The sequence below is a fragment of the Bactrocera neohumeralis genome, chromosome 4 (genome assembly GCF_024586455.1).
Source record: "Bactrocera neohumeralis isolate Rockhampton chromosome 4, APGP_CSIRO_Bneo_wtdbg2-racon-allhic-juicebox.fasta_v2, whole genome shotgun sequence".
Classification (NCBI taxonomy): Eukaryota; Metazoa; Arthropoda; class Insecta; order Diptera; family Tephritidae; genus Bactrocera; species Bactrocera neohumeralis.
The window spans coordinates 29,260,252-29,287,105 of record NC_065921.1 but is presented as its reverse complement, the minus strand read 5'-3'; the positions used below and the strand labels follow the sequence as shown (position 1 = coordinate 29,287,105).

General features: G+C 34.5%; 1 protein-coding gene across 4 annotated transcripts; it reads left to right on the top strand.

Annotated features, from left to right (window-relative positions):
- On the top strand, positions 1 to 26,748 carry LOC126757490 (uncharacterized). Of its 4 annotated transcripts, none has more exons than XM_050471430.1 (19): positions 1 to 184; positions 9,062 to 9,254; positions 9,314 to 9,458; positions 11,536 to 11,652; positions 11,915 to 12,776; positions 12,838 to 12,947; positions 13,008 to 13,090; positions 14,975 to 15,093; positions 15,161 to 15,305; positions 15,370 to 15,559; positions 15,624 to 15,760; positions 15,814 to 15,891; positions 15,955 to 16,094; positions 17,163 to 17,238; positions 17,314 to 17,466; positions 17,529 to 19,147; positions 19,299 to 19,400; positions 21,993 to 22,096; positions 22,187 to 26,748. In XM_050471430.1, the coding sequence occupies exons 3-19, from the start codon at positions 9,347 to 9,349 to the stop codon at positions 22,339 to 22,341; spliced, it is 4,302 nt and encodes a 1,433-aa protein (XP_050327387.1). In that variant the 5' UTR covers positions 1 to 184; positions 9,062 to 9,254; positions 9,314 to 9,346; the 3' UTR covers positions 22,342 to 26,748. The 4 variants fall into 4 exon arrangements, with proteins under 4 accessions (XP_050327387.1, XP_050327390.1, XP_050327388.1 ...); XM_050471433.1 differs by lacking the exon at positions 1 to 184 and adding an exon at positions 5,732 to 5,813; XM_050471431.1 differs by lacking the exon at positions 1 to 184 and adding an exon at positions 5,849 to 6,169.
- Positions 26,749 to 26,854: the final 106 nt, after the last annotated feature.

Sequence of the window (26,854 nt, the reverse complement as noted above, 5' to 3'; positions counted from 1 at the left end):
TCTCCCGTCAATTAGAGTAAACGTAACGGTAACAAGCACGCAGCTACGCGCAAAGCAAATAATTCTTATACAGGATACCACCAAATAACGAATATACATATGTGCATACACATATATTTTCATTTTGCAAAAACGGTCTTGCTAAAATATTACTAAATGTACGAGTGCGTCGCGAAGTGATGAGGTAAAGGCAAGAGAAATTCGTATTTTCCAAAATAATTGCAAATAAGTAAGGTAAATTAGAAATTATGAAATAAAGTGATGAAAAGGCTCGGCGCAAGGATATGTGTACACATACAAACATACCTACATGCAAGTACATAAAATTGGGGAACTTCAAAGCGCTCCTACTCTACACACATACACATACACATATGTATGTATGCAGAAATATACGCACGCACATAAGTGGAAAAATTTTCGCAGGATTCGGTATGCGATGTGAAGCAAAGAAAGGTGCTTTGAATTAAAAAAAAAATCGGTTTGTGAATTAAAAACAAAAAATTATTTGAAAACGTTTTGTGTACTGTGCGTGTGTGTGTTTTAATTAAGGATTAAATATTATGCAGCGTAATTTTGTGCTTGAAAGTGTGTGTGGCATAGATAATAGATATATAAGTACATATGTACATATGTGTATATCCAAAATTTCCAAAAAAAAATAATTAAAAAAAGTTGTGACCTGAACAACGCTAATGCGCTGAAGGACATTAATATTCATGCTTAGCGCTACACGCAAATCTTCAGCCATCAGTTAGACCCGCTTGCATAGCCTCAACAGCAAAGAGTCGATGCGTCACCTGGCGTGCGTTGCACCAGCCCCCGCAGAAGTCAATCCACCTTCTTTGCTGCCAAAAGGTGTTTTCATATAAACACATACATAAATACACGTGTGTGTGTATGTGTGTGCGTGCGTCTATGTGCAATTATTGTTTGGTTTGGGAAAAAGTATTGCTGGGCTGGCGTTGTTGGCGCTGGGTGAAGGTGGTGGCATGTTTGTTTTTGTGTGACCAGGTACTTATTTGGCTTTTGTTCGGTGAAATCAGCAGCAGCGAGAACGTGCGTATAAAAGCGGAATAAAATTTGAACATGCACAGTTTTTTTTCCATTTTGGCGTGGACACCGCCTCGATTGTGAAAGCGCTTACGGGATTTTACTGTGTAGCGGTAAAGAAAAATAAGTTAGTGAATGTAATTATGTTTCAAATATTAACATACATACATACATACGGGCATACTTATTTCACTGAATTTTGAAAAAAAGTATTTTTTTTTAGTTTTCTCACAACAGTATAGCCTATAACGCGCCATATATTTAGTAGAGCCAGTTTTAAACACTTTCATTGAAATGAACTCGGCCTTAATGCTTAAAACAATATTAACCGTTAGTGGTTTAACGATATTCAAAGCCTAATCCAACTACATATTATCTAGTCTATTGCATCCCAAAAAATAACAACATGAGCTTTTTGAGCGACAGTTTCAACTTCAAAGTCTCTATTAGCGCACGGATTCATGGAGCAAAATCATCGCATCTGCGATTTGAGTTCATTAAACATAGGCTTTGCTTATAGTTCAGTAGAAATAAGCGCGCCATCTGGCGGTTAACCGTTTATTGTGCAAATATTTTTGAAATATCACTTTCACATATTCTTTATTATTCTTTATAATCTGTAACTTCATCTCATCAAAATGTTACGAGCTTTTCTGTTTGCATCGTAAGTTCGCTGTCACGTGGACTTATACTGGTTATAAGGGTCAAAATGTGCTCCACTGATCATTTCTTGAAAATTAAGTATTTATTGAGATTAAGCGATTTTTATTCGAAGGTAATTTATGTTTAATCAGTGAGTGTGTTTTTAGTCTATGTTAGGCAAAGTAAGGTTAGATTAGTAGCTATAACAGAGTACAACAAACCATCTTATTTCACATTAATTCTTATTTTTATAGCGCTTACTCTTTACTTTTACTTTTCATATCTATTTTTCATCAAAAATTTAAACTTTTTATTAAATAAAAATAACGTAATTACTATTTTTCGATTTTTAAAATATTTTTCTAATTTTATATTATTTATTTAGTTCATATTTCGGCTGTTTTCATATTCGAACAAAATTAATTGTAAATTCGTATTTTTGAATTTAAGAGATTAAGCAATAAATTCTTCGAACAAAAATTAATAGAAATTAAAAAAAAAAAAAAAAAAAAACAATTTACTATAAATTAAAAAATAAAAATTATTTAATTTTATTATGATTTATATTTCTGTATAGTTTTAATTTAAGATATTAAGCAATAAAAATTAATAGAAATTAAAAAAAAAAATAAAAATTAAACAAATATACTATAAATTAAAAAATAAAAATTATTTAATTTTATTATGATTTATATTTCTGTATAGTTTTAATTTAAGATATTAAGCAATAAAAATTAATAAAAATAAGAAAAATTAAAAATTATTTAATTTTATTATGATTTATATTTCTGTATAGTTTTAATTTAAGAGATTAAGCAATAAATTTTTCAAACAAAAATTAATATTTGAAATTTTTTAAAAATAAAAAAATTAAATTTATAGTAAAATATAAAAATTATTTTATTTTATTACGATTTATATTTCTGTATAGTTTTAATTTAAGAGATTAAGCAATCAATTTTTCGAACAAAAAATAACAATCAAAATTAAAAAATATAAAAAACAAAAAAAAATTAATTTTACTATTAAAAACAAATTTAATTATTTAATTTTATTTTTATTTATATTTCTGTATAGTTTTACTTTAAGATATTAAGCAATAAAAATTAATAGAATATAATAGAGACATTTAGCCGTTTTTTTTTTTGTTTCTATTTTTTTTGTTATTTTTTTTTTTCAAGTTAATTCAAATTTCAAACAAATTTAATTATTTAATTTTATTTTGATTTATATTTTTGTATAGTTTTACTTTAAGATATTAAGCAATAAAAATTAATAGAAATTAAAAAAAAAATAAAAATTAAACAAATATACTATAAATTAAAAAATAAAAATTATTTAATTTTATTATGATTTATATTTCTGTATAGTTTTAATTTAAGAGATTAAGCAATAAATTTTTCAAACAAAAATTAATAATCGAAATTTTTTAAAACTAAAAAAATTAAATTTATAGTAAAATATAAAAATTATTTTATTTTATTACGATTTATATATTTTTATAGTCTTAATTTAAGAGATTAAGCAATAAATTTTTCGAACAAAAAATAACAATCAAAATTAAAAAATATAAAAAACAAAAAAAAAATTAATTTTACTATTAAAAGCAAATTTAATTATTTAATTTTATTTTGATTTATATTTTTGTATAGTCTCGCAATATCATATTAACAAAAAAATCTTAAATGGATTTTTACATAAAGTTTTAAATTTATTTAATATTCTTAATAAATTTTTATAAAATAATAATAATATTATAATGAAAATATTATTAACAGCAACAATAGCAACAAACAGAAAAACTCAAAAATTCCTAATAAAATCCCACAAACGGCGTCAAAAAGTTGAAATGCAAATGGTTACGTATCCGCCATGGCGCAACGTAAATTTTCTCAAACAAGTACAGTTCAGTGCAAATAACGATGATTTTTACTAAATTTCCACTACACTTAAATATAATATATATCACTTCGAAATACCGACAAGTTGTGCCCATTTTGGTTATACGTACGGTACCTCTAAATTAAACAACATTCATACTTGGATCGATTTAATTACATATAATAGAAGTAAATGCTACGCGCGATGGTTCTTTAATTGAAAGCAAACAAATGTACGCTGTAACATGCATACATACAAATATACAAACATAAATGTGCATACAAATACACATTTGTCTTAAAGTACGCAGCCGATCAGGTGAACAAAAGTATATGTGTAAATATGTATGTATGTGTGTGTAAGTGTAATTTATGTGCGCTTTCAAGTACTCCTGCATGAAAGAAGAATAATATGCCCTTTAGGAAAGTTTGAATGCAATTCCCGAATGATAAAATTCTGAAATGGATTTAGGATCAAGATGTGAAGTAAAATTAGCAATTTTTTATAATACCGAGGACTGTTTTTTGAGCAGAAATAATGAATATAGTAATAATAAAAATAAATTTATTAAGTTATACAATTTTTTTAGATTCGTTTCTGTTTTCAAATTATAATGATTATAATGATTTCATAGTGCCTTGAAAATAATGTAGCTGGAGTTACGAGGGTACGTTTTAATATGTGTGGAGTGTGAGGAAAACATTTTTATTTTAGAATTTCCAATGATTTCATTATAATATGTCTTTAAAGCAAGCTCATCTAGAAAAAGTGTAAAATTTGAAGCAAATTTAGTTTTGACTCGTTATGAAGTTTATTAAATTAAAAAAAAAAAATCAAACTTTGATAGAATAAGTTAAGTTAGGTAAATAGGCTGATTCCTCCGGAAAGCACGAACAATCCCACTTGGACTGCGAGAGACGCTTATACGTTGTGATGCCTAGAACTCCGTGGTATGATTCAAAAAGATCTAAGCATATCGGCAAAACGCCTAGAGCCTGCCATAAATTTCTTGAGGCGGCTATTATCAATTAGGTAAGCGGTGTCTACGCCAATTAAGAAGCTATTATCAATTTCAGTCAGCAATAGCAATTTTCGGTCCGAGCCAATACTAGTTTCTCGAATAGTACGCAAGTCTAAAACACTGAAGACGTGTCTTCCGTCCATCCCAGCATGATCGATCTGGTTGATGGCTTTTCAATCCGGAGACAGCCAGGTAGTTTGATGAATTTTCCTATGCTGGAATCTAGTAATCTAGATAACCATATTTCGGGTCCCGGCGAACTCGATCAGCCTCAACTTTGGTAACATTGTACCTCTCTTCCGTCGGGGCGTGGCCGCAAATCAGCGATATGTTTAAGAACTTCGCTTTGATGCGGATTGTGACTAAGCGCTCATCAATCAGGGTGAATGCCAGTACTGTCCCACAAGTAAGTGTCTCAAGGACAAGTAAGTGTCTCAAGGACCTACTCGTCTCAGCCCTTGTCCCGTCCATCGTACTTCTTGGACGGCGGTGATGTCAGCCTTTATTTTCACGAGGACCTCAAACAGCTGGGCAGCGACACCTTCCCAATTAAGCGACCGGACATTCTAGGTGCATGCCATTAAAGAAGAAGAAGATCTATGAGAACTTTAGTTATTTCTAGATATGACCCATAATTTTTGTTTAAATTTTTAAACTTTGAACAAATATAGACGATATCAGTATAAATATTTTTCGAAATAGTTGCATTTTTTTTCAAAACTTTCCGCATTAAAAACATATATTCTCCAAAAACCAGCTTTTCTTTGCCAAGCTGTCTTAAAATATGTTGCAAAGTATCAGCAAAAGAAAAAAGTTAGAAGTCAGCTCAATTTCCTACAGGGCGCGCTGCATGATAGACAGTTATGTATGTTTACACACCCACCTGCTTAAACATCTAATAATTGGCGCAGACACTGGAGAAGACAATAAAACAAAAGAATATCAGACGACTCTGGCACCTGCACACCAACATAATATATAATAGCTTATATAGATATCAATGTATGTAAGCATGTGTGTGTGCTAGGCTTGTGTAAATATGCGTGTATGAATGGCCAGCAATCCTACGCCCTTTTGCTTCACTCACTCAGCTTACGCCGCGGCAATGGCAGCGCAGTCACCACCTGCTGTCAAATCGTGTAGTAGCCGTAGTACAATCGCCACTGTGGAAATCCAAATGCTAACGGTACCCTAATTCACTGACTTAGCATGCGGCGTAAGTTGACAAAAGAGTCACGGAATAAATTAGTGCTTAATCATACCGTCACTGCGTCGCAGCGCTGGACGAATGGACAAATGAAAATGAATTCGGTGAATTAACTTAAAAAAAAAAAGAACAAAAAATATAGAAGTAAAAAAACGGCTAAATGTCTCAAAAATAGTAATAAAAACCAACGGAAAAATCCAATTTCATCAGAATAAATGGCATAAAAAGTCAAACTAATTGGAGCGAAGGTGTGCAAACGACGAGTCTACGGTCAGCCGGATGAAGTGAAGTTAAAAGAAAAGCATAAAAAATCGATAGAAGTGAAAGAGCGAATTATTTTGGCGACACACAACTTCAGTAAAAAAGTAATGAAAATGGTGTAATCAACAGGGTGACGGGGAATGAAATATTTTAACTACAAAAACAACACAAAAACTAAAGTGAATAATGTGAAAAAATATATAACCACACAGAGTTCGGGAAAAAGCTTCAGTTAAAGTTTGGTGACTCCGGCGTACATTTTTGGTATAGTGATTCCATTATAACTGCATTTCATACCAAAAATATGAAAATAAAAAAATGCAATAAAAACTAAAAAAAAAAAGATATTTAACTGTGAAATTCCATCAAACTCTACGTCACACTTTTATCATGGAAACTTTCCAGTAATGAAATCTTAGTGCCTTTTTCTTCTTCATGTAGTAATTTTCGTTTTGTTGTGGTTTAGCTAGTTGTCAAGGCTTTCTCGGTTTTGTTTGCCCTATGATATAACTCATACAGTTATGGGTGTAAACATATACGCATACATATCTACACTTATTTGTAAGTCTTAGACATTTGCCAGTAAAAACCTTGAAGTAGAAGGAATGAGCGACGTTTAATTTTCCATTCGTCCAAGGACTAACTCCTGAATGAAAAAACGCAATAGAAAGAGTTTTCCAATTATGACTGGGTTTGGTTAGTGAGTTGAATGTGGCTTTGCCACTCTACGAGTTTTGATTCTCTGGCAGTGGATACGAATATAAAGTTATGGAAAACGTCTAGGTTTGACAAAGCTATAAGTTTGATTGGTGACTTTCGTCTATTCGGCATCCATATAGTACTTTGACACCTGAAGACCGTCAGACATTAAAAAACTTCTACACTCCTACATTTGCAGGGAAGGAGAGTGCGTAGTTTGACTAAAATTTATTTATTTACACAGATTTGGTTGAATAATACATTTTGACAAAATGGTACTCGGAAATTTTAAATCAAACGCAAAATATTTAATTATTTTTTTAAATTTATTTTGTCGCCTTCCCAAAAAAATCCCACCAGATGTCATACACTTATGCCAACGATTTTTCCAGTCCTATACACTTTTCATAAGCACTTTTTGGGACGGCTCTCAGCTCCTTTAACGACCGTCTGATCCTTCGTAACAAATACATAAATGGGGCACCAAACCACGAATATCGAAAAAAAAACAATAAGCATAACCTAGAATAGGAGTCTTAGGAAAGTGGGACCCGGAACTATCGTATGACATGTAGTAAAAGTGAAAAGAAAACAGAAACAAGCAACACTAGATTGGCAACTACATATATGACAAGGTTCATAAGCAAAAACGGGCCTAAAGGGATGTTATAAAAAAAATTGGATGGATCAGCTGCAGCATGAAGCTTATGAAGGAAATTAAAGAACGCTAAAGATGTTTTTGTTTCGGCTAACTGCAATGGGTATGCTAAGGACGCAACCGAAAATGACAAGGATTATGTACAAGATGTGGGAAACCTGAAAGACTGCAAAAATCCACCGAGCTATCGTATTTAAGGATTTTTATTTAAGTAAATCTGTTCGAGATCCGTTCTTGGACAATAATTTATGCCAAATTTTGTGAAGATTATTTGTGAAAAAGTTTTTCTTACAAGAACTCGATTTTAATTTGTCAATTTATATGGGAGTTATATGCTATAGCAGTTTGATCTGAAATATTTGTTAGTCGATTGTAGTATTGTCTTAAATAGTAATGTCGGCGGTTTCGAACAATGAGAAGGTCTTTTTGTTCAGTATTGTTTCGTCGTGGAAAGACTGTTCCGGCATAAGTCTTTCCACGACGAACAAATCGTTCAAATTTATTACGAAAATTCTACATAATTGGCCTACTGAGCATACTATATCCATCTTGAGACCCAGCATTCATTAATGGATAATATTCGACGGAATTGACCACGTCCAGCACGCAGTGAAGAAAGTATAGCAGCAGTAGCTGCGAGTGTACAACGTGAGGAGTCGGTTCGGGGCTATTCGCAGCAACCTCCAGCTTGTGCAAGAACTGAATGCCAAGCGACATCGCGTTGCTCTATGGTCTCTTGAAAAGTTCCAAGATGGTCCGACGTTTTCGAACCAAATTTTGTTCAGCGGGAGGCCTATTCTGGTTCAACAAGCAAAATTGCCGCATTTGGAACGAAGAACAACCTTAAGAGTTGTTGTTTGGTGTGGTTTGTGGGCCGTTGAAATCATCTGTCCATATTGCTTCAAAAATTAGGCCGGTGAGAACGTATCCGTTAATAGCGTCCGTTATCTGGCCATGATAACCGACTATTTGATGCCTGAAATTGAAGCTCGCGATCTCGGTGACATTTGATTTCAACAAGTCGGCGCCGCTTCCCCCACATCGCATCAATCAATGGATTTTTTGAGAGAACACTTCGGTGGTCAAATATTTTTTCGTTTTGGGCTGGCGATTGACCACCACGGTCGTGTGACATCACGCCGTTAGACATTTTCCTAAAGTTTGTGCTGACAATACCGTTTCGAATCAGGCCTTGGGACAAAACTCACGCGTGTCATTCGCCAGTTACCAGTCGGAATGCTCGAATGCGTAATTGAAAATTGGACTCAATAGATGTACCTTCGGAGTTGTAGCCGCGACCAATATTTGTAAGAGATAATTTAAAAAAAATAAATGCCAAAGAATGTTCTTTCGAATGATATTAAACATTCTCCATATCATATCTTAAGTTTCTGTGGATTTTCGTGAAAAAATGTAGGGAACGTTTCCTTCTGCGTGTTACAAACTTTATGTCAAACTGAATATAGCCTGTTTACGGTATAATAAATGGCAAAGTACCGAGGAAAAGTCTGAAACTGGGGTTATATGACATCTCTCATATTAGTAAATAAGCAACTTTTTGGAAATATTGGTTAAAATTTAATTCGCTTATTTAATATAAAAGCAAATAATTATATGTTTCTTTCTACTCTACTCGCAGGCATAAAGGACGTGAAATACAATGGGTTTAACGGAATATTTCAATTGATTTGTATAATTGCCAAAAGCATGAGAAAGCCTTGGAGACCAATTGATCACTATAATTCAGTGTAATTACAGGCAATACAGTTATCGAAGTGTGATTTTTTTTTATTATAAAAGGTGGAATTGGCAGCGCAGGAGAATTAACAAAGGTAACAAGTAATTTATTTAATTTGTAATTTAAGAACTTACAACATTTTTCTTCTGACAGCTGACTTAAGAGCACACAAATAGTAATAAGAAAATGGCGAAGACTAAAAATAATAACCTGCTAATGCATGGACTCATTTTGGTAGCTATTTTGGCGACTGCCAAAAGTGCCGAGGCGGAAATTACAATGGAGGCAGCTTTTCAAGGTACAAACATACGAGTTCCCACATATTATCCATATATACATGTGTATATATATGTAACAGTTTACTATGTTTTTACGACTTCATCAAATGTCACACGAGTTCAGGAGTTTCAATTCTCCCCTTGCAAGTCTCGAATTTGGCAATAACTAATAGCAGTAGTCAACAGGCTTCCACAGAAATGTAATATGCCTGTCAAAAAATGTAGTGTTGAAAATTAGCTGTGGTTGTCATAATTTTATAACACTTGCCAAGAGGGTGGCTCACACATAATGTAAAGAAATATGCCGTTATTCATATCATATCTCTTGAACGGTGTGAGAAAATTCCATCGAAAAAATCCTGTTATAATTCCAGGGTGGTAACTAACCCTATCGTATGAAATCCGACTGTCATGAAATTAGAACCATCACCAACAAAATGTGGAGGGTGTGTTAAAGCATGAGAATGGACATTATTGATACTATGTTGGCGACATAACAGTATTTTCATATATCACCTAGAGGCAAGAGGTCTAGCCGCAGTTTATGTAGAGATTAGAATATTTCGAGAATTTCCAGTTATGAGTTAAAAAAATATACTCGATAGATGGCGCTGAAATCAAAATGTAACTGAAGATTTGACTATGTCAATGTCGTCGTCTATCTCGTACAGCTCAGCTTTCCACAAAATACGATATTTACCGTTGTCAATGTGCAAAGGACCATAAATCTTCCGCTGAATCTTTCTCTCGAAAACTCGTAAGGCCGACTCATCAGATGTTGTCATCGTCCATGTCTCTGTACCATATAGTAGTTGGGAAATAATGAGTGACTTATAGAGTTTAGTGCTTGTTCGTCGAGAGAGGACTTTACTTCTCAATTGGCAACGCAGTCCGAAGTGGCACCTGTTGGTAAGAGTTAATAATAGTTCCCAGATAGACGAAATTATCTACGAGTTCGAAGTTATGACTGTCAACTGTGGCGCGGGAGACAAGTCGCGAGTGCGATGACTGTTTGTTTAATGACAGCAGGTATTTCGTTTTGTCCTCGTCTACCACCAAGTTGGTTCGCTTCTATATCCAGTAGCTGTACACTCTTATGGAAGATGGTACCTTCTACATTTAGTTCTGCAGCTCGAATTAATTTCTTCAAGAGTAGGTTAGGTTAGGTTTTCTCCAAGAGTAGATTGAAGAGGTCGCACGATAGGGAGTCCGCCTTGTCTGAAACCTCGTTTAAAATCGAACGGCTCGGAGAGGTCCTTCCTGATCCTGACGCAGGTTTTTGGTATTTCTCAACGTCAGATTAAACAGCCATATTAGTTTTGCGGGGATACCAAATTCAAACGCAGCGGCATAAAGGCAGATCCTTTTCGTGCTGATAGTTGTTTATTTTCCAGGCCTAAAGCCATACCGATAAGGGCCAATCAGTTTGTTGACAGTGGGCTTTAATCTTTCACACAATACGCTCGATCGAACCTTATACGTGATGTTGAGAAGGCTTATCCCTCGGTAGTTGGCACAGACTGTGGGCTCTCCCTTTTTGTGGATTGGGCAAAGCGCACTTAAATTCCAATCGTCGGACATCTTTTCGTCCGACCATATTCTACAAAGAAGCTGATGTATGCTCCTTACGAGCTCTTCACCGCCATATTTGAATATCGATTGAGCAATCGGGTACACCATCTCCTGGTGTTATGTTTTCACTGCCTTTCAGCAGGCTGGAAAAGTGTTCCCTCCATAATTTTAGTATGCTCTAGGCATCAGTTACTAGATCACCACAGGGGATTCTGCAAGCGTCTAATCAAGATCTACATTTATTTAATTTTCTTTTCAAAGACTATTTTCAATTACGAGAACCTTTCAAGTTCTGCTCTAAAAAAAAACAAATTTGCCATAAATATGACGTTTTCGACCCTCTCTTCAATTTTTTTGGAATCATAAAAAGGTAACACTTTGACAAATTAATTTTTATAAGGCTGAGGTTCTTGATAATATTGTATAAGAGTTAGGGACCTGCTCTTTTTAGTTATAGTTCCTGTCTTTTTTATAGAAGTTTGAAAAAAGATGTTGGACTTATATTTATTATTCAAATTCATTTAGGTCACTGTGGTCACACGAGTCCATGCGAACAGTTATGCTACGAAATCCACGATGGAATGTACGAGTGCGATTGCATAGAGGGGTACGAACTGAACAAAAACGGTTACAGCTGTCAAGGTAAGTGGACGTCAAGTCAAATGAAAAACGGAACTGGTCAATATTTTAATTTTTAAGAAGGCTGAAGAAAGTAAGAATGCTTTTTTTGTTATTGTCTTAAGATTGACAGTTCTGGAAAGTAAAAAACGTTGGAGGTACTAATAGATAAGGCAAACAGTTTTTTCCGATACTCTCTTTTTTATTCGAAAATACACTTACTTAATAAACTTTCCTATCCAAACTGAGTTTTTAACTGATATTTTTCACCTTTCATTCGCTTTAGTAATAAACTCCACGAACAGTGCGGATGGTCATTCGAAATCCGATGAGGATGTACTTTATCAAAAGGGCGCTTCGTTTAGCGCTAAGCTTGGTTATGCGCCCTCAACATCATCGATGACTGGTGATACAGCGAATCTGGAGGCTTCAGCGCCCTTTTCGTCGGCATCATTCTCGATGGAGGATGTCGAGGGTGTAGAGGACGATAACTTTTTCTACGATGACGCGACACGCAACGACCAGCGTACAAAGGTCAATTCAAACGATTATTACATATCATCTGAAGACGTCTATTTCAGTAATGGCGATGAACAAGAGTTAACTAATACTAGCCAAGATGTACCTGAGTTGAAAACTAAACTGACAGAACCGACAACGACACGGAGCGCAATCAATTCCCGCCGCGTTGTAGTAACTGCCACAACTGACGATCCCCTAGAAGCGTCCACAAATAAAAAATCCATACGAATTCATTTGAAAGCGGAACCCAAGCCCACTGCAATGAATAATGGGCCGCACAAGACACGGAATTCAGCTCGCATTCAAAAGGGCACACCGTCAGTAACATCAACAACTACACAAGCAATTAATCATAATGATAATAATAAAAATAAGATAGTGAATACACTGAGCAATGACCTAGACATGGATGAGCCCAACTTTGGTGGTGTCGCCGTCAAGCAGCCTCATATGCGCACATCCAGTCAGAGTCAAAGTACATATCAGGATCAGCACACTGCGGTGGCAGCGGATCTCTACAATAAAAACAATAAAAGCAACAACACAAAAAAGTCAGCTGCAGCAAGCGCGAGCTCCAAATTGAGCAAGTTGAGCACCACGAGAGCAAACAGCTCGTTTTCTATGAAGTAAGTTCTAATAAAACAAAAAAAAACCTCATTGGATTCACTCTATCCATTGTCTCCGCAGTGTTCACGCTTGCGATTTGGATTGTGGCACGGAAGGTGTGTGCGAACGTGTGGACGATGCTAACAAATGCCTTTGTCCCTTTGGAAGAAGTGGTGAGCGGTGCTTGGAAGGTGAGTAGAGTGATATGTTGACCAAGAGGTCACTCTGAAATCAATTTTTTTACATTATAGAAATTAAAATACGCACGCCGAAGTTTTCGAAGCATTCGTGGTTAGCCTTTCCGGCACTGAGGGGTGCTTATAAGCATGTGCAGGTAAGCGGAGAACTCTAATTTGTCATTGCGTCTGGAGATTAGTTAAGTTAGCTCGAGAGACTGAGCTTAAGATTGGTATAATCTTGCCTATAGTCTATGACAAACTCACAGGTGTATGAAGACAAAGAATTAAAGGGTTTTGCAATAAGTGCGCTACAAAACGGTTTGGGATATCAATGAAATTCTTTATTCCTGTGGAAGTACATTCGATGTCATTATGTATGGAACTCGATTTCTTTTGTATGGCCTCCACGGGCACGCTTTTATCCAGACAGTGAACCCAATTTTCGACGGATTCCAAGTAAAAATCGGCCGATACTGCTGCAACTTCACGTTCGATATTCGTGCGAAGTTCATCAATCGTCGCTGGTTTGTTAGCATAGATCATAGACTTGACGTAGCCCATAGGAGCGTAGCGTCTAACGCCGTCAAATCGTAGGAACGAAGCGGCCAAATGACTGGGCCATTTCGTGAGATAACACGTTCACCAAACTTGGATTTTCAATAAATCGATTGTGACATTCGCTGTGTGGATTGTGGCGCTGCTCTTTTGGAACCACATATTGTCGAAGTCCATATCATTCATTTCGGGACAAAAATGTTCGGTTATCATTGAGCGGTTCCCATTCACAGTAACATGCCGGTCTTGATCATCACAGAAGAAGTACGGCCCAAGGACGTCACCAACCCATAAACAGCATCAAACTGTAAATTTTTCGGGATGCATGGTGACTATTGGAGTATGTGTGGATTGCTGTCTGATCAATAACTATCAATAAATTTTCCACTAGATGCTCTATTGTTGATCTCACGATCATAAATTGAACGTAGCGCTCTTAAAGTTGAGGCCACTGACTCCGAATTTCGGTAATAAATTTTAATAATTTCGACACGTTGTTGGATCGTACATCTTTCCATGATGTAATAGCAAACCTTACTAAAGAGAAATGTCAAAAGAGCGGAAAAAATATGGCGTCGTTTGCTATCCCTATCGGTCTACTTTTGTAGCGTCCCTATTGAAAACCTATTTATATGTAAATGAGTCTGTGACTTAGTGCATTTGTGACGAGTCTACAATATTGCGGCAATTATCGTAGAATTTTTTATTGGAAATTTCTAACCTTCATCCTCTTAAAATTCCAGAGACCTATAAAGAAAGTAAAACTTGGTATCTCAGCTATCAAGCGAGTAAGCTCAGAGAGATCAATGTCCTACGGTCATTACAACTTTTGTTTGGAAAAATCATTCAAAGAAGCTTTTAGAATATAATTTCAAGTAATTTAGATTTCAAAAGGATTAAAAGACTTCGCAAGCTATAAATATTATGGTCAAAATTTTTTACAGTGAGTTTTTTACCAATAATGCCGACTTTTTGAGATATTTCGTTGATATTCTATCTAAGTATATCGAACCAGTATTATGAATTAATCTACTCAGATATAAGCCCAGTTAGCCGTTTGATCTTTCAAGACACAACGAGAGGCCTAAAATTACTTTCTTTAAACTTTCAATCAGACTGGTGGATCTTGTTCATATCACGAACTAGACAGTTCTGGATGGATTTTCCTTTCAAAAACTATGTCGATATGGGAAATTGCTTTACAAGGGCTGAAAATGCGAACATGTCATTACCACCGAGAGAGATTCTGGGTCGAAGTACCAATCCGTGCTTTCAGCCTGGAATAATTATTCAAAACATAACAATGAGAAAAGGGTCGTAAATCTTCCTATAACCTTATCTTTCCTCCCGATAGGGCAAATTCAGTTAAAATTTGTAATGAATCTTAAAAGATAATTCTAAGTAAAGACGATCTTCATCAAAAATGGAATTAGATTCAAGTTTTTTGATATGACAATTAAATAATCAACACTCTCTTCTTACAGATACGAGTAGAATTTCGACCAGAGTCATTCGATGGCATAATACTACTTAGCGGTGAGAGAGATGACCTCACCGGAGATTTTATGGCGCTTCTATTGAATAAAGGATTCGTTGAGTTTTGGTATGGGCTCCTTGATTTCAATTCCCAAAGCAAACATTTTATAAACATTTCTATATTCTACAAAAAGGTTTGACTGCGGATCTGGCGTAGGCAGTGTACGGTCACGTGAGACAATATTGTTAAACGAGTGGAACTCGGTGATAATTTATCGTCACCGTTGGGATGCTTGGTTGGTACTAAACCATGGCACCAAAGTTCAGGGTCGCTCTAATGTAAGTTTTGCTCAATGCTATATCTTCGTGAAATATTTATATTATAAATATTACTTTGTTTTAGGGACTCTTTTCTCGCATAACATTCCGTGAACCGGTCTTTCTGGGCGGCACTGGCAACATAACGGGCTTAACAAAGCGTTTACCCGTCAATAATGGTTTTATCGGCTGCATAAGACGCTTTGTGGCGAACGAACATGAGTACAAGTTCGAGGAACATCCATTGGGGGATGTTACCAAGGGTTTTGACATACGTAAGTCTTATTTGGATTTAAGTAAGTGGCAGTGTACTTATTCACATAACGTCTTATTTTGCAGAGGACTGCATAACTGACAAATGCTTCACATACCCTTGTCAACATGGCGGCAAGTGTTTGCCCTCTGATCAGGGTGCTGTTTGCTTATGTCCCATCGGTTTTGTCGGCGATCTTTGCGAAATACGTATGGATCTTCAGGTTAGTTGGCATTTATAATATAATTTCTATTTCTAACAAAATGTGCTCGGCAGGTACCCGCTTTTAATGGTTCGTCCTACCTGCGTTATGCGCCACTCGGCGATAGTGCGTTGATTTGGTTGGAACTGAAGGTTAGTTGTGCAGATATCTAAATATTTGCTATATAGAAGAGTACCTTATGTGCTTGTTTTTAGATTATTTTGAAAGCGGAACAACCCGACGGTCTAATATTGTATTCTGGTTCGACGAAACATGGTGATTTCATCGCCTTATCGCTGAGCGGTGGTTTTGTTGAGTTCGTCTTTGATCTTGGCAGCGGTCCAGCTATTGTAAGGTATGTATTGATAGTTTATATTTACATATTTATAGTTTTTGTAGTTGGTTAAATATTTATCGGTTACCGTTTACCGGTTGTCTAACCCTTAGAATATACATACGTAGAAATTTTTGGAACAGTATTGGTTTTGAATTAAAGATAAGAACTTGTCGCTATATTTATGAATATAGGGTTCTATTAGTGTCAGCTGTGTATGGCTTAGTTCAGACCCTCGTAAATCTAAAACACAACTAATTGTATTTTTGATATGAAAAAGCCCATTAAAAGCAAACAAATAAGTCTATACATGAATATTCACCACGTGGTGGTTTAACGTAAAAACTTAACATTTAATGATACAGATAATGAGCTGTATGAAACTGGTATATATTTTTTAGATATAAATAACCATGGTATGTTTGAAGAAAATGTTAGGTGATTCTTAATTAGGCAGATACCAAAAAGGACTATTCACCACAAGGTGTATTTATATAAAAAAATATTCACCACGTGGTGAAAAATCGACATTTCACTACTATGGTGAACTGTATGAGGTGTATGAAACTGGTGAATATTTTTTAGATTTGAAAATCACCCGTGGAGTATTTGAAGAAAACGTTAGGTGATTCTTAATTGAGTAGATATCAAAAATGACTATTCACCACATTTTGTATTTACAAAAAAAAATCTGCATTCCAATGTTATGGATAAAGAACTGTATGAAACTGGCGACTATTTTTTTGACCAGTGGTGTATTTGGAAATAAATTAGGAGATTTTTATAAATAGTTTTGGTGTCATTAAAGATGTTCTTTTCCGGTATTTGTTCTACTGGCCGGCATACATAGGCCTACTGGTCTTTGGTAATGACAGATGGAGGTTCAGTTCAATTCAATTTATGCTGAAGTATACGCCATACAGGACGGCAACTCCTTTAGGCGAACTTTAAGAGCGACTTGATGTCTCACTTTGATACTTCAACTAGACCCTTGAACTGCGAAGCACCTAAATATTAGTTCTTTAAATATATGTTTTAAAATATTTTTAGATATTTCTGTATAATTTATTTGTATATTTCTACCAACAGGAGTGAGTACCCTTTGAGCATTGGACAATGGCATACAGTAAAAGTGTCACGTACAGCAAGACTAGCGGTTCTAAAGGTATATAAAATAATGAAAAAATAATATTTAAAAGGCGAATATTGAATTACCGTTATTTCAATATATTTTCAACAGATCGATACATATCCGGAAGTAATGACAATCTCCTCAAATGGTTTCTGGCATCTCTCACTGCCTGAAAATATCTTTTTGGGCGGTGTGAATCACGAAGATAAACTACCGTTGGATCTGAAATCGAAACCGTTCTTCGTGGGTTGCATACAAAAGGTAGAAATCAATTTCTGAGTAGGCAATATTTTTGAAATTATATAAACACAATTATATTTCAGATCGATATCAATGGGCACTCACTGGCGATTATTTCGGAAGCTTTAGGTGGTACAAATATCGGCAATTGTCCGCACGCTTGCGTGGCTAGGCCGTGTGGCCCACTTGCCGAATGCATACCACAAATGGAGAGTTATGAATGCCGTTGCAATGCATTCAGCACTCAATGCAATAAGGCAGCCGAGGTACCACTAGAGGAATTACAAAAGAATAAAGCGAAGAAGAAGGAAAATAAAGAAAAACCTAAAATTTACAGTAAACATACGGCACATTTACCTAAGCATACGAAGGCGGGTGGACACTCCAAATTGCATATGAGTAAAGTGCCTTCTAAGGGTATAAAAGCACCCAAAACCCACCACACCACAGTCAGTCCCACAACGGAGCGAACCACCACTTCAAGCCACAAACGCATGGAACACGGCAGCCGACGTAGGCAGTCTTGGGAACCGGTGGAGGAAGATGTGGTCGAGAAGACAGATGATGATATCATATATCGAGATACGCGGCATCTAGATGAAGAAAGCTACTATAATGAAGAACCGTTACCAAGAAAACATAAGAAAGAAAAGCGTAAAGAAAAACACACAACTAAAGAAAGTGAAGTGTGGTCAACGAAACACCGTGATAGTTCCAAGGTGCGCGGCAAAGATGATCACCAACACAAAAACGTCTACGATTTTAAACTAAGCCGATTGCCGACACACTACGAAAGTTTCCAAACGAATCCGGAAATCGACATACTGACATTCGATGAGAATGTCGAAGTGGAAATTGGTGTAGACCCAGACAAGGATTACGAGCAGAAGCCGGATGTTAAACAGAAAAATGTTAACGATAACAAAAACGACATTGGATCGACGCAGGATGTTTTCAAGCAAGATGATCTCGATAGCATACCGTCTGCGTGGAAAAATGATATGTACGAAGATGATCGGCGGCATGCGCACGATGCCATGAACGAAGAAACCAAATCCGAACCGTTTTTTGTGGACGACATACTGTTCGACAGCAAAAGCGACGGCACCGACGATTATCATCGCAAGGAGTTGGTACAGGATATGCGACGCATACTCGCCAATGGCCCCGAGAATACATCTAATAATAAAGAGCTAAAGCTGGTCGTAGATGAGTACGATTACGAAAGTGACGATATTAGTCAAGAAGATCCAACGAAATTCAATATAGATGAGAAAAATAGTTTTAACGACACTTTTAGCATATCGTCGGAACTCGATGCTGAGTTTAATGAAATGAATGATGATATTCTCGAAGCGGTGCAGACAGTCGTTACGGAAAAGGCGACTACAGTTAAACAAAACAAACCGTCCCCCACCATTGACACCCAAACGGATTGGAGTTTATTGAAGAAAATGCAATTGCCGGCGGATCATCAGAGCCAATTTGTTGGCGTACGCAAGAATTTCGGCGCTTGCTTTGCTGGCGAGGACAGTTACTTTCATTACAACGACGCCGAGACGATGAGTCAGGTTATAAGCTACAATATAGACTTGAATTTACGCATTAAGACGCACTCACCGAATGGCGTTATTTTGTGGACTGGACGACAAGGCACGACGGAGGAAAATGCTGACTTTCTATCTTTGGGTATCGAAAATGGGTATGTCACTAAATTTAATCGAGACCTAATGAAGCCAGAATTATTGAATTGAAGATTTATTAAAAATTTTGAGTGATTTTGCCTCTGCGTTAAATATTAGTTATCTTTTCTATATAAAAACTTGAACCTTTTATTTCCTGTAAACTTCTAGTTATCTACATTTTCGCTATGATTTGGGTTCCGGAGAGGTCGATATAAAATTCAACACGAGCCGAGTGAGCGACGGTCTTTGGCATCGGGTCCGTGCATTCAGGTAAGTCAAATGTGTTGGATGTGATTGGATAGGACTAGTTGTATTGTGTTGTTGGTAACTAAGAAAACGGCGATGTCGAATTATCCCAACAGGAGTATACTCCAATGATCTGGACATACATATATCTTTCTATCCGCCTACCAAACTCAGCCAGTGTCTTCTAAGCGAAAGTAGTAGGTATAGAGAAGGCTTATCAAGTTCTATTGAATAACTAACGGAGGTCAAGTTCTTACTTCTTGAATAAATTTTAACTAAACGGAGGTTTATGCAGCAGATGAACAATCGTCCATAATTTGGGTTCAGAAACGTTTTCGAAAACGAAAAGGCAGAGCTGGCAAAGCTTTGAGTCTTTTTAGACGAATCCGAGGCGGAGTCATGGCCGCTGGGAACGATCAAAAGAGAGCTTTATATGTATTTTGAATAAATAGCTCAAAATAGATGGATCTCAATACTCAATAGAAACAAAGACCTATTATTTAGACTATTTAGGCCCAGGAATAGTGCTATATATACTATATGGACTTACAGCTAAAAAATGGCCTGCCTTATATCAATATTTTCCCCAGCAATTTCTTTTGGTAAACGAAAAATTTAAGTCGACTTATTGATTGATAGCCACAGATTAGGCACGCTATGCTTTTGCTTGGGATTTCACTTTCTTCCTCCCTTTTTCCGTCGCTCAGCTTATGCTCTATAAGCGGTGGATTCAGAACTAAAGAGTTGACTCTATGTCGAGTTTATTTATAAAATTGTTCGAAGTACTTCTTACTGCAGTATTTTGAACTTGCTACTATTAAGATAGCAGTAAATATTAGTAAGCATGAATTTCGATAACGATACAGGCCTCGAACTCCCTGGTCATGTAATTCAGAACGAAGTTGCGAAAGGTTTACTCCAAATTATCAGGAAAACTCGAGCTTTTCGTCTGCAATGGTTGGTGGTTGAGTTCAAATACGCCATTCACTCAGATGGAGTCGATAAAGGTATTGATGGCTGCATTGGGCGGTCAGTGCGTCTCTAATTTTTTTGCGTTCGTAGTCTAGTCGGCGTACTGTTTGATATAGTCGACGTAATCAAGGAAATACCTCTTGATGTCCCAAGGAAGCTGCTCCGCCTTAAGTTCGCGACTGCGAAAACATGCCGGCAGAAACTGCTTGGAGAGGAGTTCATTATGCTCCTTCACCAGAAGTGTGCGAACTCGTGCTGTGTAAATGTTCGAGCGGAGACATTAAGAAGCATCCTGTAATTGTTTGGAGTACAGTATTTTGACACATCTAAAGCTTCTTCTTCTGCGTTTCACTATATCCAAGCTCACTAATTTGGCAATAATCACGCTCGTCAGGCAAGTGTTAGAGAGATGGTAAGAGGACTCGAATAAATTTGGTGGATATTTTGGGTTTTAAACGGGTCTTGCTTAACTCGTACCGATAAAGCTGAATTTTTTCCAAAAATAGTACTGTAAACAGGTATTTTTTGACATGCTTGATCGTGCAAATTCAGATTCCACATTCATGGAGAGCATTAAAGCTGCCGATGAGACATGGTTTTATGAGTTTGGCATGCAAAAAAGTCAATAATCATCAGAATGGAGGACAGACAAACTAGCCGAAACCAAAAACACCACGCCAAAGCCGCTCAAAAATGAAGGTGGTTCTCATTGTTTTTGCGATATTCGTGGTTTGGTGCATAATGAATTTGTTCCGAAGGGACATACGGTCAATAAGCAGTTCTATTTGACGGTATTGACGCGTTTGCGTGAGAACATCCTTTGAAAACGGCCGGAATTGTGGAAGAACAATTCATAGATTTTACACGATGATAATGAACCATCGCATTGAGCCACGATTGAGACCGAATTTTAAGCCAAAAACGCCATGAATACCATCAATCAACCACCGTATTCATCAGATTTGGCTTAGGGTGTTTTTTTTCTCGTTCCGCAAACTGAAATTGTCGCTCCGTGGAAACTTTTTTCAATCGATCGAAGATATAAAACAAAATTCGCTGAAAGCCATCTCAAAAGTACCTACTCAAAGTGTTTCAAAGACTTCGAAAAAGGGACATACGGTCAATAAGCAGTTCTATTTGACGGTATTGACGCGTTTGCGTGAGAACATCCTTTGAAAACGGCCGAAATTGTGGAAGAACAATTCATAGATTTTACACGATGATAATGAACCATCGCATTGAGCCACGATTGAGACCGAATTTTAAGCCAAAAACGCCATGAATACCATCAATCAACCACCGTAATCATGAGGTTTGGCTTAGGGTGTTTTTTTCTCGTTCCGGAAACTGAAATTGCCGCTCCGTGGAACCTTTTTTCAGTCGATCGAAGATATAAAACAAAATTCGCTGAAAGCCATCTCAAAAGTACCTACTCAAAGTGTTTCAAAGACTTCGAAAAATCGTTTGCATAAGTGTATTATGTACATCTGGTTTGGATTACTTTGAAGACGACTGAATAAATATTGATGAATAATTAAATATTTTTATTCACAATTTCCGGATAATTTTGTGTACCATTTTATACGTATGACAATAATAATAGCTATACATATCAAGTATTTGTTGTTCTTTCATCTTCAACAGAGACTCACAGGCTGGCTACTTGGAGATAGATGGCAGAAAAACAACAACACAATATTCGCCTGGCAAATTAAAACAATTGAATACAGACACCGGACTCTATGTCGGTGAGTGGCTCGAGAGAAATTCATTTGCTTGCGAATTTTTTAAGTGATTTATATTCTTATACATATACATATTATTAATTTTTCTTACAGGTGGCATGCCCAATGCGATTTACTTCACACGACGAAAATATGCGAATGGCATTGTCGGCTGCATTTCGGAGATCGTGTTGGCTGGCGAATTGAAATTGAATTTCGATCCTAATACGCTGGGGACAGCACACAATGTCGAAACGGGATTACTTTGAAATACCGTTATAAAAACGTATCAACAACCGTCAATACTACTGACACTAGTTTAATAGTCCGTTTGGTTTGTTCGAGCAGTGAGTACTTTTTCGGTTTGTACAAAGAGATGATTTTACACTCAAACAACAAAAAAAAAAAAAACGAAAAAACAAAAAGAGGAAAGAATTAAAACTAAATTAGTTAAACTTAGAAGGTAGCTAATATGTATACATGTATACTATAAATATATACACAAAAACACACATACACGCTGACACAAATTTGCAACTGCAAAAATTGCGCATACATAACGTACATACACACACAAACATATGTACATGCATAATAGGTCTATATACACACGTACATATATACAACTATATATAAATATACATATATATTTTAAATAATGCTTCAACTAAGCCTGTGACTGTCAATATTTAAACAAAAAACTTAAGAAAATTAAAAAAAAAAACTATTACAACAAAAATGTATGCAAAACAGCACACAAAATATTATAGTAACACATACAAACAAAAATAAAAAAAATTTAAAAAACACAAATAACAACAAAAAAATTAAATAAAAATAAATGAAAAAATTAAAAATAAAAAATTACAACAAAATAAAAAAATATATGTAATACTAATGAAAACGCGCGTAATGAACTTAAGAAGGCTAATTTGCATCGCATTTTTCTACAAAAAAAGCAAATTTAATAAGAAGACATATTGAAAACCAAAAACTGAGAAAGTAGGGTTAGTTGTACTAAATGTTTAACTTGAATTCTCACCAATTCTGCAAGACACGTAAACGTAAGCAAAAACCAACGGAAATCGGATGTTGAAAACAGCTATCTGCGGTGTGAACGGCGCCTAATAAATTAAAAAATATAAAAATGCATACATACAGACAACACACATACATACATACATAATTGCATGTGTGTGCGTCTGTGTGCATACTTGCATAACTATATACTATTTGTAAGCATAAAAATACTGTAGTGTAGATATTGGTGTAAACACAAATACTCAGCTATCACACACACACACACACACAAATGCATACATATGAACGTCTGCTGCAGAAGTAACGATAATTTATTTGGTGTTGTAGTGGTAATTGTAAGTTAACTTTAAAGTCACAAAACTATATATGAAACGGCAGATGTGCAGCTACGATATCATTTATGTTTAAGAGCTGGAGTATAGAAACGAAAAAATATATATTAAAAAAACTAAAAAAAACAAAAAAAAAGATTAAAAATATATAAGATGAGAAATAACTAAGCAAAATGCAAAACACTTTTTATAGCGAAATTTTGAAAATTTTTAAATTGTATTAACACAAACAACAAAAACAAAGACGTATAATATAACATTTGCATAAGCAAAATATGTATTTAACGATAAAAAACACAACAACAGCAACAACAATTAGTGCGAAACTTACACGCTTTACATGAATATATGTGAATGTACTATTTAGGTTATGTCTCACATATGTATGCTAACAGCCACTAGCTAAATAACACAAGCCAAGTGTAAGCAAGCGTTTTCAAAAACAAAAAAATGTATACATATATACAGATATAAATAAAAAAAATCACACACACACATGTATACACATACAAAATAGTAAATATGTACATACATACATACAGCCATGCATAAATACATACAAACAAGAAATTTATTAAGCCCTCTTACATTTATTTCTACCGCAAATATAACAGCTAATTTACTATATTTGGTTTTGAATTTTTTAAACAAATTTTTTTTAACTATTATTTTCACTGAGTTACGGTAACAAATACTAAGCAGAAAATTTTCATAAATTCGTTTTTTTATTAGTGTGTGCATTTTTAACAAAATTTTTTATAACCTAAAAAAATGAAATGTGTGATTTTCTTACAAATTATTAATATTTTAATTTAAATTATCAAACATGAACTTTTTCAAAAGTTCATATTTCAATGTGCTTGCTTTTTTAGGTGTAATTATTTTTGAAATTTTTTTTTTCATAACCTAAAACACATATGTACATATGTATAAGCAAATAGTATGTGTTATTTCGTTACAAGCTATGTATTAAAATTTTAAATTAAAATACCAGGAATAAAATTTTCAAAAATTCGTATTTTCAATGTGCTTGTTCATTAGGGTGTGTATTTTTTTGCAATTTTTTTATAACCTAAAAAACTGGTTAGGCACATAATATGTTTGATTTCGTTACAAATTATTAATATTTTTAATTAAAAATACATATGTATAATAAAATTTTTGGTAAAAAACTTATTAAAAAAAATAACGGTTATAAAAAATTAAAAAATATTGTCAAATTATGAATATCTTACACTAAAAATACATATAACATATATTTAAAAAAATATTTTCTTATAAATTTAAAACTTTTTCATAATTTTAAACATTTTTTTTTATAAGAATGTTTGTTATGATAAACTTTTTTCGTTTATCAAGAACATTCTTATCAAAAAAACATAAAATGGCATAAATATGGCGAATACATATATATGTACATATGTACATACATGGCCTCCTACATATTATGTAAAAATATATAGCAGTTGTTTAAAAATTCAAGTGTTGCGATATTTTTACTCATCGGCCTAAAAAAATTATATAATTTTCGCCACAAATCGAGTTAAACTCAAAAAATCAAAGAAATGCTGTTCCCTTTTCTTTGCTTTTCGAATTTATTAATTTTTATTTTTTATATCGCTTAAAATATTACAAGTGCAATTATGCAGATTAAAAAAAATAAAATAAAATTAGAGATGATTACTTTATTCTCAAAGACAGCACATTTAAAAACTTAATTCCAATCAATATTTCCATTCAATGCCGTAGACATAATATTTCTTTTCAGTTTTTTGTGCTAACATTTTTTAGGTTAGGAGGAAAAATTGCTACAAATTTTGTCGAAATACACACCCTTATTTATATTTATAGTACATATTTATCATAGTAATGTTTCTCATATTCTGAGCATATTTTGATTTGATTTATCAAGTTAATAAGTCTCTATTCCCAAAAAATTGTAAAATCTAAATGGCGACTCTCAGTAAACAAATTAAATTGTTTACGGAATCACTCTTTCTCTCACCAGTCCGTTTAGAAATGAAGTTTATGTTAAAATACCGATAAAGTCATTCGAAAGGAGCCTTAAGTCCTTGATTCATCAGCAAGTTAAGGCGTATCATTGTAATTGAAGCCTTTGCAAATTTAAATAAGTTCTTTTACATTTATATAATATCACTTCAATCCTGATTATTATTATAATACAAAAATTATTGATTTATCAAGCTGCCCTCACTGTACTACATATCCCAAGTCAATTACGTGAATTTGTCAATTAACCACACATCAATTAATTCTTCACGTTTATCTATTAAATTTTAAATATGCAACGAATTAAGATCTAAAACAATTTCATTAAAATTTTAAATTAATGTTTTTACCACTCATTAAGATTTCATTTGAACTTCGTATGATTACGTAAATATCCGTCCCAGAGAGAAATAATGGACTAATAATTGGAAAGTAAAATTGTTGTTTTTATAATTTTTTCGACAATTCCTACATTAATATGAGGGCAATTTGATAAATCTTTGATTATTTACATATAAGGCACTTTTTGCGGTAAAAATATATCGTATAACATAGTATAATATTATTTTTTAAAATTTTTGAAAACAAATTATTGGTTATCGCAGCCCTCTAACTTAACGCACCAGTAAAGAAGTTTGAAAATAAAAACCAACGCGCAGCGACAAAAAAAAAAGCGTATATCACCTGGATTTATGTTGATACTTTGCTTTTTTTTGTTGGAAAAAATAATGCTGGAAGCACTCATAAAATTCACTTTTCACTTTCAACACATTTTACGACGTTATTTCTTTCAATTGTATTACGTTTATTAGTATTTTTCTTTAAAATTCCACTTAGTAAAGCAGTCACTGACCTATCGCACCAATTTTCGTAAGATTAAAAACAATTTTTTTACCAGACCTGTAACACCATGCCGCGCCAATATGATTAAGGCACCAAACACATAATTTTTTAAATACAATTTTTACTACAAATATAGTTTTTAATTATTTCAACGAAACCCTATAACCCTAAGGAGCTATGATTTGTAGACGTTAATAAATATTTGTAATTTCACCACACAATGTATTTTTAAAGATATTTTATCGACACATTTTTGTTCTAAAACACAACTAAAAAGCTTTACTGTCCATGTAACTAATTGATTTATCAAAAAATTATCGCAATAATATTTAACAAAAAACGCAAACAATATGTGCAAAACAATCTAGTAGCAAAAATGCGTATTTATTGATTGTATACACCGAATGAAGCAAACAAATAAATACAGATAAATGAATTGATGCCTATAAATGTTTTTTGTTTGAATATACATAATTCTCTGAGGGGATGGGGGCGTAAATACAGACCAATAATAGTAGTCTCTACACAGGTCAGGTCTATGGAAACGAGCCGTTTG